Source organism: Elephantulus edwardii, unplaced genomic scaffold (genome assembly GCF_000299155.1).
Source record: "Elephantulus edwardii isolate Elephantulus edwardi_28Jun2011 unplaced genomic scaffold, EleEdw1.0 scaffold00389, whole genome shotgun sequence".
Taxonomy (NCBI): Eukaryota; Metazoa; Chordata; class Mammalia; order Macroscelidea; family Macroscelididae; genus Elephantulus; species Elephantulus edwardii.
The window spans coordinates 170827-183423 of NW_006400139.1; the positions used below are offsets into that span (position 1 = coordinate 170827).

The 12597-nt window shown below is 38.0% G+C and overlaps 2 protein-coding genes across 2 annotated transcripts; both read right to left on the bottom strand.

Annotated features, from left to right (window-relative positions):
• Positions 1 to 1160: 1160 nt before the first annotated feature.
• LOC102866324 (olfactory receptor 1044-like) lies at positions 1161 to 10726 on the bottom strand. The gene is made up of 2 exons (XM_006902280.1): positions 10648 to 10726; positions 1161 to 2125 (listed from the first exon to the last, which is right to left on the bottom strand). Exons 1-2 carry the CDS (start codon positions 10724 to 10726, stop codon positions 1161 to 1163), a joined length of 1044 nt encoding a protein of 347 aa, XP_006902342.1.
• Positions 10723 to 11682, bottom strand: LOC102866730 (olfactory receptor 8U8-like). Its single transcript, XM_006902281.1, has one exon. The coding sequence runs from the start codon at positions 11680 to 11682 to the stop codon at positions 10723 to 10725; it is 960 nt and encodes a 319-aa protein (XP_006902343.1).
• Positions 11683 to 12597: the final 915 nt, after the last annotated feature.

Below are 12597 nucleotides of genomic sequence, written 5' to 3' on the forward strand. Positions count from 1 at the left end.
TTGGCAGTTTCCCCCCAATTACCACATTTGAAACCCCCATGGAGTGTGAGATTTTGGTTAGTTCCAATTCCAAGACACATAACAACAACAGCAATGGCTTATTGTTAATGTTATCTTCATCGAATCTAGGATTGTTCTCAGCTGCCATCTGTTTATTTTTGGCCAGATGGGATTGTCTATAGATGGAAATATCAAGACTCTCAGTATTATGATTGTTATTAGACAACTTAGAAAAATATATGCAGTGAATTATAATAGGCATAAGAACAGTCATTCGTTCAAGTAGGCCATACAGACCAAACCAGCGTTTGCTAGTATAATTTAAATTTCTGACTAAGATAACGAAAATAAAAGGCCTGTTCTCTATAGTAAAGGCTATTTGTTGACTATTTTAAAATGAGCCACTAGGGAGCTCTGGTGGCCTAGAGGCAAGATACTACACTGCAATCTCAGAGGTATGCGGTTCAAATCCACTAGATGCTGTGCTGGAGAAGGAGGAGCAATCTCCTCCTGTACCAGTCAGATCCTATTTGTACACACACACACAAAATAATAAAAGAAAAGAAATTTAAAATGAGCCAGTGTGACACTTCCGTACATTTTCCAACAACTTTTCAAATGAGGAAAAAGTAATACAGTTGTATGTCTTTGCTTTCAACTTGGAATATGTTGTCAAAGCACATTTTTGAGTTTTGAACTGAAGTTAAAGGAGCAAAAATGTTATCTATGTTCCATCTATACTTAGATGTGTATTGGAGCAGTTAATGCTTTTGTTAATACATTATACATTTTGACATAAGAGAATCTATGTAAATGTTTAAGGAATAGGCATTATTCCTTGAACAACAGTTACAAGTTCTTACAGTGGTCACTACATTGGAAATCTAATTCAATTACAATCTGTAGACAATAATTACATAATAACTTTACAAATATATACTTATCACAAATTAACATTCAAGCCTTCTGATATAGATTATCAATAACCAAAAACTTCATTCTAATTCTTAGAGATCCTCCATCCAATTTTTCCAGACTGAAGATCTTAGCGAGAAGAGTCTATCCACCTTTATTCTATCAAGCTGCTGGTAGACTTGAACCACCAAGAAGATATAGAGGGAAGACAGACCATAAGGAAAGTCCGCTTTTAGTTATTCCAGTCACTTTTTTAGTTTCAGGAACACAAAGGCCTGATTTTTGTCTACAACCAGCTTCTTCAGGGCGTCTTTCACTTCCTTATTGCGAAGACTGTAGATCAATGGGTTCAACATGGGGATCATCACTGTGTAGAAGACTGAAGCCATTTTATCGGTATCCAGGGAATGGTTTGAACTAGGCTGGAGGTACATAAAGATGAGGGTTCCGTAGAAAATGGTAACGGCCAGCATGTGGGAGCCACACGTGGAGAAGGCCTTGTGCCTCCCCTCTGCAGAGCGCATCCTCAGGATGGCAGCAATAATGTACATGTAAGACACAAAGACGATGAGAAGGGAGGAAATGAACATGATTCCCGCGCAGGCGAAGATCCACAGCTGTTTGGAATGAGTGTCTGAGCAAGTCAGCCTGAGGAGAGGCATGTCATCACAATAGAAATGATTGATGACATTCGAATGGCAGTAAGAAAGACGGAAGGTGAGGATGGTATGAAACAGCGCAACCAAGAAGCTGTAGCTGTAAGGGGCAGCCACGAGCTGAAGACAGATGCGTGGAGACATTACAACCATGTACAATAACGGGTTACAGATGGCCACGTATCTATCGTAGGCCATGGAGGCCAGGAGCAAGCACTCAGCTGTCATGAAAGCCAGGAAACAGCCTAGCTGAGCGGCACAAGCGTTGAAGGAGATGACATTCACTTTGTACAGGAAATTGCCCAGCATTTTGGGTGTGATGACAGAACTGTAACAGAAATCAACAAATGCCAAGTGGCTAAGGAAGAAGTACATTGGGGTGTTGAGTCTGGCATCTGTTCTGATGATAAGGATCAAGCCCAGGTTACCCACCACTGTGAACAGGTAGATGGATAAGAAAACCAGAAAGAGGGGCATTTTCAACTCCTGGCGATCTGTGAGGCCCACAAGAATAAACTCTGTCACCCGAGTGCAGTTCATCTGAGTCACGTGTCCTGTCAAGTCATGGGGTTGCAAAAGAAGAAAGGAGAGTTAAGACGTGGTCCCATTTATATATCTTTCTCCCTTTGTTAGCTTTCCATTGTGATTTGAGTGAAAATGTGTTGTGTAGTTGGGTTTTCCATTGTTGTTGTTGTTATGTGCCGTCGAGTCGTTTCCGACTCATAGCGACCCTATGCACAACAGCCCTAAACCCTGCTCTACCCTGCGCCACCTGCACCGCCTCTGACACACCCATCCCGATTACCCCAGTCACAGAATCAATCCATCTCATACAGGGTCTTCCCCTCCTGCGTTGTCCCTCAACCCTCCCAAGCATGATGTCCCTCTCCAAGGACCCGTCCCTCCTGGCAACATGTCCAAAGTATGTCAGACGAAGCCCCAGAATCCTTGCCTTCAAGGAGTAGCTTGGTTTAATCCTCTCCAAGATAAATCTGTTTGTTTTCCTGGCAGTCCAGGGTACATTCAGTACCCTTCTCCAGCACCACAGCTCAAAAGCATCCACTCTCCTTCTGTCCTCCCTAGTCATTGTCCAACTCTCTGATGCATAACAAGCGATTGCAAATACCATGGCCTGTATCAGGAGCACCGTAGTCTCCAGAGAGACACTGTTGCTCCTGAGTACCTTAGAGAGGTCCCTAACAGCAGACTTTCCCATCGCGATACGCCTTTTGATTTTCTGACTGCTGGTGCCAAGAGTGTTGACTGTGGAGCCGAGCGAACTGAAGCTGTGAACACTCTCAATCTCTTCGTCATCCATCCTGACGCTGCCAATTGGTCCAGTGGCGAGAATCTTTGTCTTCTTGACATTGAGCCTCAGTCCATACTGAAGGCTGCAGTCCTTGACCCTTCGCAGCAAGTGCATGAGGTCCTCCTCAGTTTCAGCAAGCAGGGTTGTGTCATCTCCATAACGGAGATTGTTAATAGACCTTCCACCAATCCTGTCATTCAAATACATTTTCTTATAGGACAACTGATAATCCCCACAGAATAAGAACACACTTCTTACTTTCTCCCTGATTCTTATTTCCATTCATCCTATCTTCTCCCTTCTCATCTTCTTAGCTTTATTCTTGAATGAATTTTGTATGGTTGATTGTTCTAAAGACTGACTACCTCCATGATATCACTGTTCACCGTATAAGCCTATTTGGGTAGAGAGTTTTACTTCAAGCCCAAAGGCATGTGATTTGAATCTACCAGCTTCTCAGGGAGAAAGATGAACCATCTCCTCCCATGCAAAATCCCCACATAACAACATTATTTGGCTGCAAGTTGAGTCACTGCAGGGAATTCAGTTCCATATTCACATGTAATTTATTGAAGAAGACCTGAGTTGCTGTGTATATATTTGGGTTTTTTATGGTGATAGAAATTTTGGCAACATACATTAGCAATTTTTGCACAATATGATTAATCTACTTGGTGTCCCTAAGTTGTGTTGATAAAAAAAGATGTTGAATTGGCAAGTGTGTGCTATTTATCATTTTAAAACCACAAAAGAAAATAAAACTTTGGAATAAGAGTCAGTACACATAGGCTTATTCTCTGTTCAAAACTCTTGTACATTTGACTATTTGAAACAGAACTATAGTTTTCTAAAATTTGTACTATTGTAAAAATGCAAATAATAACAACATAATAAATGAGATCTCTTTTTAGTGGTGTCGCCTTGACAGATCTGTCTTCAGTTCTAGGCAGATATTAACCGTACACACAATGCACAGGGACATAGAATTACCTATTCTTCTATTCTACTCCTGATACTTCCTGCAGAAAAAAGTGACAATAGCTTGCTGCATAATCCACATGATTAACTTAATGATGCAAATATTGAACGTGATTTACATTTTGAAAAGCACTCATTCTACTCAGGGTTTATTTACTCTAGATTTTCCTACCAATCCCCATGATAAAGACACATGATGTCCTTTTCACAGGTAAGGTTAAAATGCTCAGAGAAATTACTATCAAATTCACTCAACTAGTCTACAGAGGCCTGGTGATGTAGTAGTGGGAAGGAGTTGTGTTGCCAACTGAGAGGCAGCCAGTTCCACCAGCTGCTCTGTAGGAGAAAGACGGGCAATTTCCTCCCTTGTGATTTACAGCCTGTGAAAACCCGGTGGAGAGTCAACTAGGGGTCAGTCTGACTCAACTGTGTATGACAGTCTGCAGTCCAGCTGGACTTTAAAGCCAACTATTTTCTGACTCAGAAGTCCACCCTCACTATCATGTTCTCAATATGCCTAGCTATTGCACTTTCTTTTCCAGTTTTCACTGAATTAAATAATGTAGATAGGTTTTTGCATCAATTACATGGATTCACTTGATGAAATGAAAAATGTACTGACATTTAAAAAAATACTTTGCTTAACTGAAATAAGTTATATATGTTTTCTGATTTATATTAACTATATGACACCATCAATTTTTTTTCATTTAAAATAATATAAATTGCAGTTACCTTATTATATAGTTCTACTATCAAATTAATTTAAGTGGCAAATATTCATAAATTTTACATATTGTTTTATATGAATTTTTATAATTGAAATATGAACATTGATATGAACTTTGATATCATAATAAAACACATACAAAACAAAAGGGTCCTTGCTACTAAAATCAGTATGTATTTCTGTCAGTTTCTTTGTCAGTGATGTATGAACAAGTGAAAAATTATTTCAAGAAAAGTTTATAGATTGCTTTGTACACTTTAAAATTACATTAGGAATATATTTTATGTAAATAAATTAAGAAATCATATTTTCTTACTTTTTCCCTAAAATCGACTAATTCATAAATTTAGTGCATTTCCTAGTTTAGCTGTGGTATATTAAAACTCTCATTCAAATTAAACCAAAAGTTTTCTGCTTGCTTGAATTGAAGATATTTTTCAGGATGGTAGATTTTAAATATTGAATGATAGCTAGCAAGTTGCATCCCTCGGTATGCTTCAGTGACAAATCTTTCAGGTTTCAGCCACGGAAATAAGCTAATTTAACATCTTTTGTTTTTCAGGCTATAAAGTATTTTGACTACAATGTAAAAAGACAAGATATTCTAAATCAGAACTTTGAAATTCAAATCTGCTTATATTATATTCTATTTAAATATTAAAAATGCTTCTTTACATCAATTTTGGCACACACACAATCTTTTAACCTACCCAGGTCCTATTGCTTCTTCAAATGGGTTGAACAACAAAGTGCAGAGTTTTGTCACTGACTCTGTCCCAAAGGATCTTAGGAGACCAATGGAGAGAAGATTAGAAAAATTATATTTCATACTCCCTTGGGAGCAGAGAGGAGGTTGGAGATTAATTATTGGTATTTTTAAATAAGTAAGTCTGTAGATCTGCCTTTATGATGACATTATTGTCCTTATGTTCCTTGACTTTTAAATGTTATTTATTGTTATTTTAATGAATAATGTTTCTATGCCATTGTTTAGTGATAGACTGTGAGTTATCTTCAGAAGATAACAATCCTTTTGTGAAAATATTTACAACAGAATTTCAAAGAATTTAATATCTAATTCCTTAACCTATTCCTGATTTTATAACGCAAGCCTTACTCTTATATGATTATGAAGAATTTGCTTACTAATTTAGGTTGCTGCTGTTACTATTTAGTTTTCTTGATGACTTATTTTCTTACCTAAATTCATTACTGTAGTAAGGGAACACTGAAAGAATAAGATTTTAATCCTTATTAAGAAATAAGTTGTCATAGTTTTTGTTGTTTGGTGCCATCAAGTCCAGTCCAATTTAAAGCTAGGAAAATAGAAATCATCTATTATTTTGTAAAAATCTTTGAGGAAGAGAGGTAGTTAGGGAATTATTTTTCCACTTTCAAATGAACTATTTGTCCTTGTTTAGTGAGAAATTTAGAAAGGTGAGTATTTAAATGAAAATTGACAGCACACTAAGGGCAAACCATAGTTTACAACTTGCTTGATGTTGCACATCAAGTCTACTGCCACTCCTAACAACACTGTGAACACCAACACATATAAGCCCTACCCTGTACCATCCTCACCATCCCAGATATGCTCAATCCTACTGTTATAGTCACTCTATCAATTCATCTTGTTGAGGGTCTTCCTCTCTCTGATCCTCCACTTTTCCCAGCAAGATGTCTTTTTCTGAAGACTGGCACCTTCTCAGAGCATGCGCAAAGTGTGTGAAATAAAGTTATACCATCTTTGTCTCTAAAGCGCAGCCTGGTTGCACTTCTTCCAAGATAAAACTTCTTTTGTAAGCCCATGGTCTAGTCAATCCTCTTCTCCAGTGTCACAATTCAAAGACATCAAGGCTTCTTCGGTCATCCCTTTCTATTGTCCAACTTTCAGATGCATGGGAAGCAGTTGGAGAGACCATAGCTAGCATCAGGTGAGCTTAGTCTTTAAACTTTCATCCTTTCTCTTTGGCACTTTAGAGAGGTTCTTGATAACAGATTTTTCCCAATGCAGCACGGCTTTTGACTTATTGACTTCAGTGTTATTGACTATTTATTGTGGATCCAAGTAAAATGAATTTGGCAACCACTTCAAATATTTCTCAATCTGTTACTGCCTACTGGTCTAATGGTGAGGATATTTGTATTCTCGATGTTGAAGTATAATCCATATTGAAAGCTATAGCCTTTAATCTTCTTCAGTAAGTGCTTCAAGTCCCCGTTAGCATCTGCAAGCAAAGTTATATTATCTGCATGATAGATTTGTTGCTGTTGTTAGTTGCTATGGAGTCAACCATGACTCAAAGTGACCCCATGAGCAAAAGATCGGAACCCTGTTTTATCGTGCACTATCTTCACACTTCCTGACACACAAGAGCACATTGCAGCAGTTACTGTATCAATCCACCTGGTTTAGGGTCTTCCTCTTCTTACTGACCCTCTACCCTTCCCAGCATCATGTCCTTATCCAAGGAATTGCACATCCTAGCAACATGCCCAAAGTTTGTGAATTGAAGCCTCATCATTCTTGCCTCCAAAGAACACTCTGGTTGCACCCTCTCTAGGACATATCTGTTTAGTCTCTTGGACATCCATGGGATGTTCAGTGCTCTCCTCTAACACCACAGCATAAAGGCATCAATACTTTTTTCTGTTGTCCTTATTCATGGTCCATCTCTCGAATGCATAGCCAGTAATCACAAAGACTATAGCCTGAAACAAATGCACCTTAGTCTTCAAATTGACATCAATATTCCAAAATCATTTGGAGAGGTCCCTAACTGAAGATTTTCCTAATGCAATGCATCTCCTTATCTCCTGACTGCTGGTACGAAAGGTGTTAACTGTGGATCCAAGCAAGATGAAGCTGTTGACAGTTTCAATTCCTCTCCATCCATCATGATGTTGACTATTGGTCCAATGGTAAGAATCAATCAAACAAAGAGGATAGTTACAGAAATGCAGTGGTAGAGCCCAGATTGGAAGTCAGTTGAAATGAGAAAAATCAATAACAAACATCATTTAACAATTGAAACAGGTAATGTATGTAGCTTGAATGTTGGGAAAATGGAAATTGTAAAAAATGAAAAGGAACACATGAATATTGACCTATTAGGCATTAGCAAGATGAGATAGATCTGCTTTGGCCGTTTTGAATACGGTATACTATGCAGGGAATGAAAAACAGAGGAAGAACGGTGTTATGTTTATAGTAGAAATGTCAATTTCAAGTTCTGTCCTGAAATAAAATGTTGTGACTGATAGGATAATATATACATACAGATACTAAGATGATCCGTTTGATAGATAAATAGATATAGATATGAAATAGAAAGTGAAATACAAGTAAAACACATAATTCAATCCTTCCAACTGGTAATTTTAATATGTCACTCTTCATGATTGTTACAGAGCATCTAGCAGATTAGTCCATTGAGATTTGTGCTGATAACCCAATGACCACACACACTTGTATAGCGCTTTGAATTCACCCTCCACTCTCAGAGAGAAAGGTGGGAAATATCATCTTGGGTACTTTGTACAGCCTTTGAAACACCTGGAGAGTTATATATGACTGATTGGACAGGAATGAGAGTTAGAATAATTGATAGAGTAAATAAAGAGAATACTACTGAAAATGTAGATGAATGGAAGGAAATCATCAATTAGTTGAATCTGAATAATATCTATTCAACCCTCCAACTAACAATTGTTTAGGAGACAACCACTTAGGACAAAAATTTTCAGCCTGTCATTTTTTAATTCAGTAATTGTTCATGTGAGGGTCTTTCTTGTGTATTGTTAAACATTTAATATTTTTCCAGGCTTCCAGACTCTAGACAGCAATAGCATCCAGCTATGATACTGTAAAAATGGTTTCAATATATTAAATATTTCCTGGAGGAGACATCATTCTGAGTTTTAATCACTAGTTTATAGTTCTCTTTTGGATTTTAAATATGCCGTTACTCAAAACCTCATTGCCATTGAGTCAGAACTGACTCATCGCTCCAATAGGTGTTCTTAGACTGTAAAATGCATGGAAGGAGATTGCCCATCTTTCTCCCACAGGACTGGTGGTAGATTCTAATCACCCACCTTTGATTTGTCAGCACAACTCCCTTCCCACTAGGCCACCACTATTCCCATTACAATACTCTTACTGTGCTTTTAAAATCTTACACTTAAAAAATTAAACTAGATATTAAAGTTGTCTGCACGTTCCTTTATTCTTGGTTATATCTATCTCTCTGTACAGTTATCAGAAAAGAGAATGTTTTTGTATAATTGTTCATTTGAGAGATTTTAAGCCTCATGTTCATTTTTATGACTTCCTCTACATAAGACCTTTTGCTTTCTTCGTGGATGCTATCCTTGATATCATCCCATAACCCATCTGCTCTTCTATCATTGGTGTTCAATGCCTCAATCCTATTTTTAAGATAATGAAATTAAGATTGAATTGATTCAAGATCATATCTTTGTTCCTGTGGACTTATTTTAATTTTTAATTTTCTTTGGCCTCAATTTGAACTTGCATATGAATAATTGATGATCTGACCCACAGTCTGCCCTGGCTTTTTCTTACTGCTGATATTGGGCTTCTCCAACAGTTACTTCCACAAATGTAGTCAATCTGATTCCTATACAGCCCATCACGTGAAATCCATGTGTAAAATTGTCTTTTGTACCTTTTAGAAAAAGTATTTGCAATGAATAAATCATCGTAAACACAAAAGTCAGTCATTCTATTTCAAGCTTCATTTCTATCACCAAGCCCATATTTTGAAACTACTGTTCCTTCTTCACTGTTGCCTACTTTTGCATTCAGACACCAATTATCATTAAAGCATCCTGATCACATGCTCAGTCAACTGTCAGGAAGTGTGAGGATGGAACTGTACAGGACTGGGTTCAGATCTTTTGTTCATAGTACACAACTCAACAGCACCTAACAGCAACAAAAACTACATAATAAAGGAGGGAGCTCTGTTGGTCTAGTGGCAAGAAGCTGTGCTGTGATCCCAGGCCACCAACTGCTTCATGGGACATAAGAAAAGAGTGTGTCATGTATGTATCTGTTCTCTATACCTATTCAATACATATGCTGAACAGGTCATTCAAGAGGCTAGACTTTATGAAGAAGAATGTGAAAGCAAGGTTAGAGGAAGATTCATCAACAACCTATGTTATGCAGATGACACAACCTTTATCACTGAAAGGCAAGAGAATTTGAAGCATTTGCTACAGAAGATCAAGAACTGCAGCTTTTAATAAAGATTGCCTCTCAACATCGAGAAACCAAAGATCCTCACCACAGGGTCCGTAGGTAACATGAACATGGAGACAAGACTGAGATTTTTAACACTTTCATCTTGCTCAGATCCACTATCAACATTCTTGGCACCAGTAGTCAGGAAATCAAAAGTCTAGTTGCACTGGGAACTTCTGCTGTTGGGGATCTCTCCAATGTGCTGAAGAATAATGATGTTAATCTAGCAACTAAGTGCACCTGATTCAAGCTATGCCCTTCTCAATTGCTTGCTATGCATCTAAGAGCTGGACAATGGCTAAGGATGACAAAGAATCGATGCCTTTGAGTTGTGGTGTTGGGGAAGAGCATTGAACTTAGCATGGACTGCTAAGAGAGCAAACAAGTTGTCTACCACGGGCCGCCAAGAGAACTAAAGTTCTGTCCTGAAAACAGGTTGTTCCTCCGAGGCAAGGATTTTGAAATTCTATCTCACATATTTTGGGCATGTTGCCAGGAGAGGCCAGTCATTAGGGAAGGAGATGATTCTTGGAAGGGTAGAAGATGAACACAAGAGAGGAAGAGCGTGGATGAGGTGGATTGACATAGTGATTGTGGCAAGGCAGCTAGGTGTGTCAGAGCCAGTGAGTAGGACAAGGATCAAAGGCTTTGTTAACACGATTGCTATGAGTCATAGTCAACTTGAAGGCACATAACACTACATAGTAAATATACCCTTAAGTCAAATTCACTTACACAGAAGACAGGGAATGATTACATTTATAATGAACATCTATTTCTTGATTACCAATGCCAATATATTTACTGATTTCATTAATGTCAAAATAAGTAAAGAGGTAATGTCCAATTTTGTTACTGTAAATCATTTTCTTAATCCTGTGACTACAAATGCCTGGCTTCCATAGCTGATGAGTTTTTTCAGAGCATCTTTCACATCTTTGTTTCGGAGACTATAGATCAAGGGGTTCAACATGGGAATGATCACTGTATAGAAGACTGAGGCCATCTTGTCTGTATCAAGAGAGTGGCTTGAGCTCGGCTGTAGGTACATGAAGATCAGGGTCCCGTAAAATATAGTGACTGCCAACATGTGAGAACTACACGTGGAGAAAGCCTTACGCCGGCCCTCCGCTGAGCGCATCCTCAGGATGGCAGAAATAATGAACATGTAGGAGACAAAGACGATCAAAACAGAGGAAATGAATGTGATGCCAGCACAAGTCAAAATCCCCAACTGCTTAGCGCGAGTGTCTGAGAAAGTTAACCTGAGGAGAGGCATATCGTCGCAGTAGAAATGATTGATGACGTTGGAATGGCAGTAGGCGAGCCGGAAGGTGAGGATGGTATGAGACAGTGCCATGAGGAAGCTGTAAATATAGGGAACTGCCACAAGCTGAAGGCAGATTCCTGGTGACATCGTGATCATATATAAGAGAGGGCTACAAATGGCCACATAGCGATCATAGGCCATGGAGGCCAGTAGCAAGCACTCTGAGACCATGAAGGTAAGGAAGCAACCTAACTGCGCAGCACATGCATTGAAGGAGATGACGTTTACTTTGTATAAGAAATTTCCAAGCATTTTGGGTGTGATGACAGAAGTGTAACAGAAATCAACAAAGGCCAAGTGGCTAAGGAAGAAGTACATTGGGGTGTTGAGTCTGGCGTCGGTTCTGATGATGAGGATCAAACCCAGGTTGCCCACCACTGTGAACAGGTAGATGGATAAGAATACCAACAAGAGGGGCATCTTCAGCTCCTGGCGATCTGTGAGGCCCACGAGAATAAACTCTGTCACCCGAGTGCAATTTGTCTGAGCCATGTGTCCCTTGAGAGCATCTGATAAGGAAGAAGAGGGCAAAGAGTTAAAGCTATTTTACTGTTTTTGTGGATGTTAATTAATATCTTAATTTTGAACAATTTTTCTAATACAGAGATAATTATTATACTGAGATTTTTCATATTAAATAGAATTGTGTTTCAAATAAACATGTTTCTGATTCTTGAGTCCAGATACCCCACCATTGTGTTCCAATTTACCGTTTTTATCCTATTGTTGGACACACAGATTATTTTCACATTTTGGTTGATATACTGGTACAAAAACATATCTACATCTAAAGAATGCACCTACATGATTGAAGCAAACACATAGGAACAATTTTTAATGTATTGCAAATTGAAATGAACATCTACTATCCAAAAATTTGTCTAAATCTGTGTTACATTTAACTGTTTTTGGTTGGTTGATTGAGAAATACATAAACTATTTTATGCATATTGAATTTTGTTTTACAATTATTAAGATTTAATATTATTTAACATTTAGTAATTTAATATTCTTATTCTTATTCATTTGTAATGGCTTTTAGAGTTTAATTTTTGACTACTCAAGCAGAATTTGCTTTTTAAAAGTGTGACAAATAAAAATCTAGTATCCTTGCTATTAATACACAAAAATTAACTGAAAGTTTTTTCCTGCCCCCTTCTCTGCTTTTGTTCTTTTTTATCTCATACATCCCTCATTCCCTTGACATTACACAGGAAAAATTTATAGACACTAATGAAACTCAAGTTGTGCCAAGAAATCTGGAGAACAACAACTTGGCCAAATGACTGGGAGAGATCTATATTTGTTCCTATCCCAAAGAAAGGTGACCCAACAGAATGTGGAAACTATAGAACAATCTCACTGATTTCACATGCAAGCAAGATTTTACTGAAGATTATCCAAAAA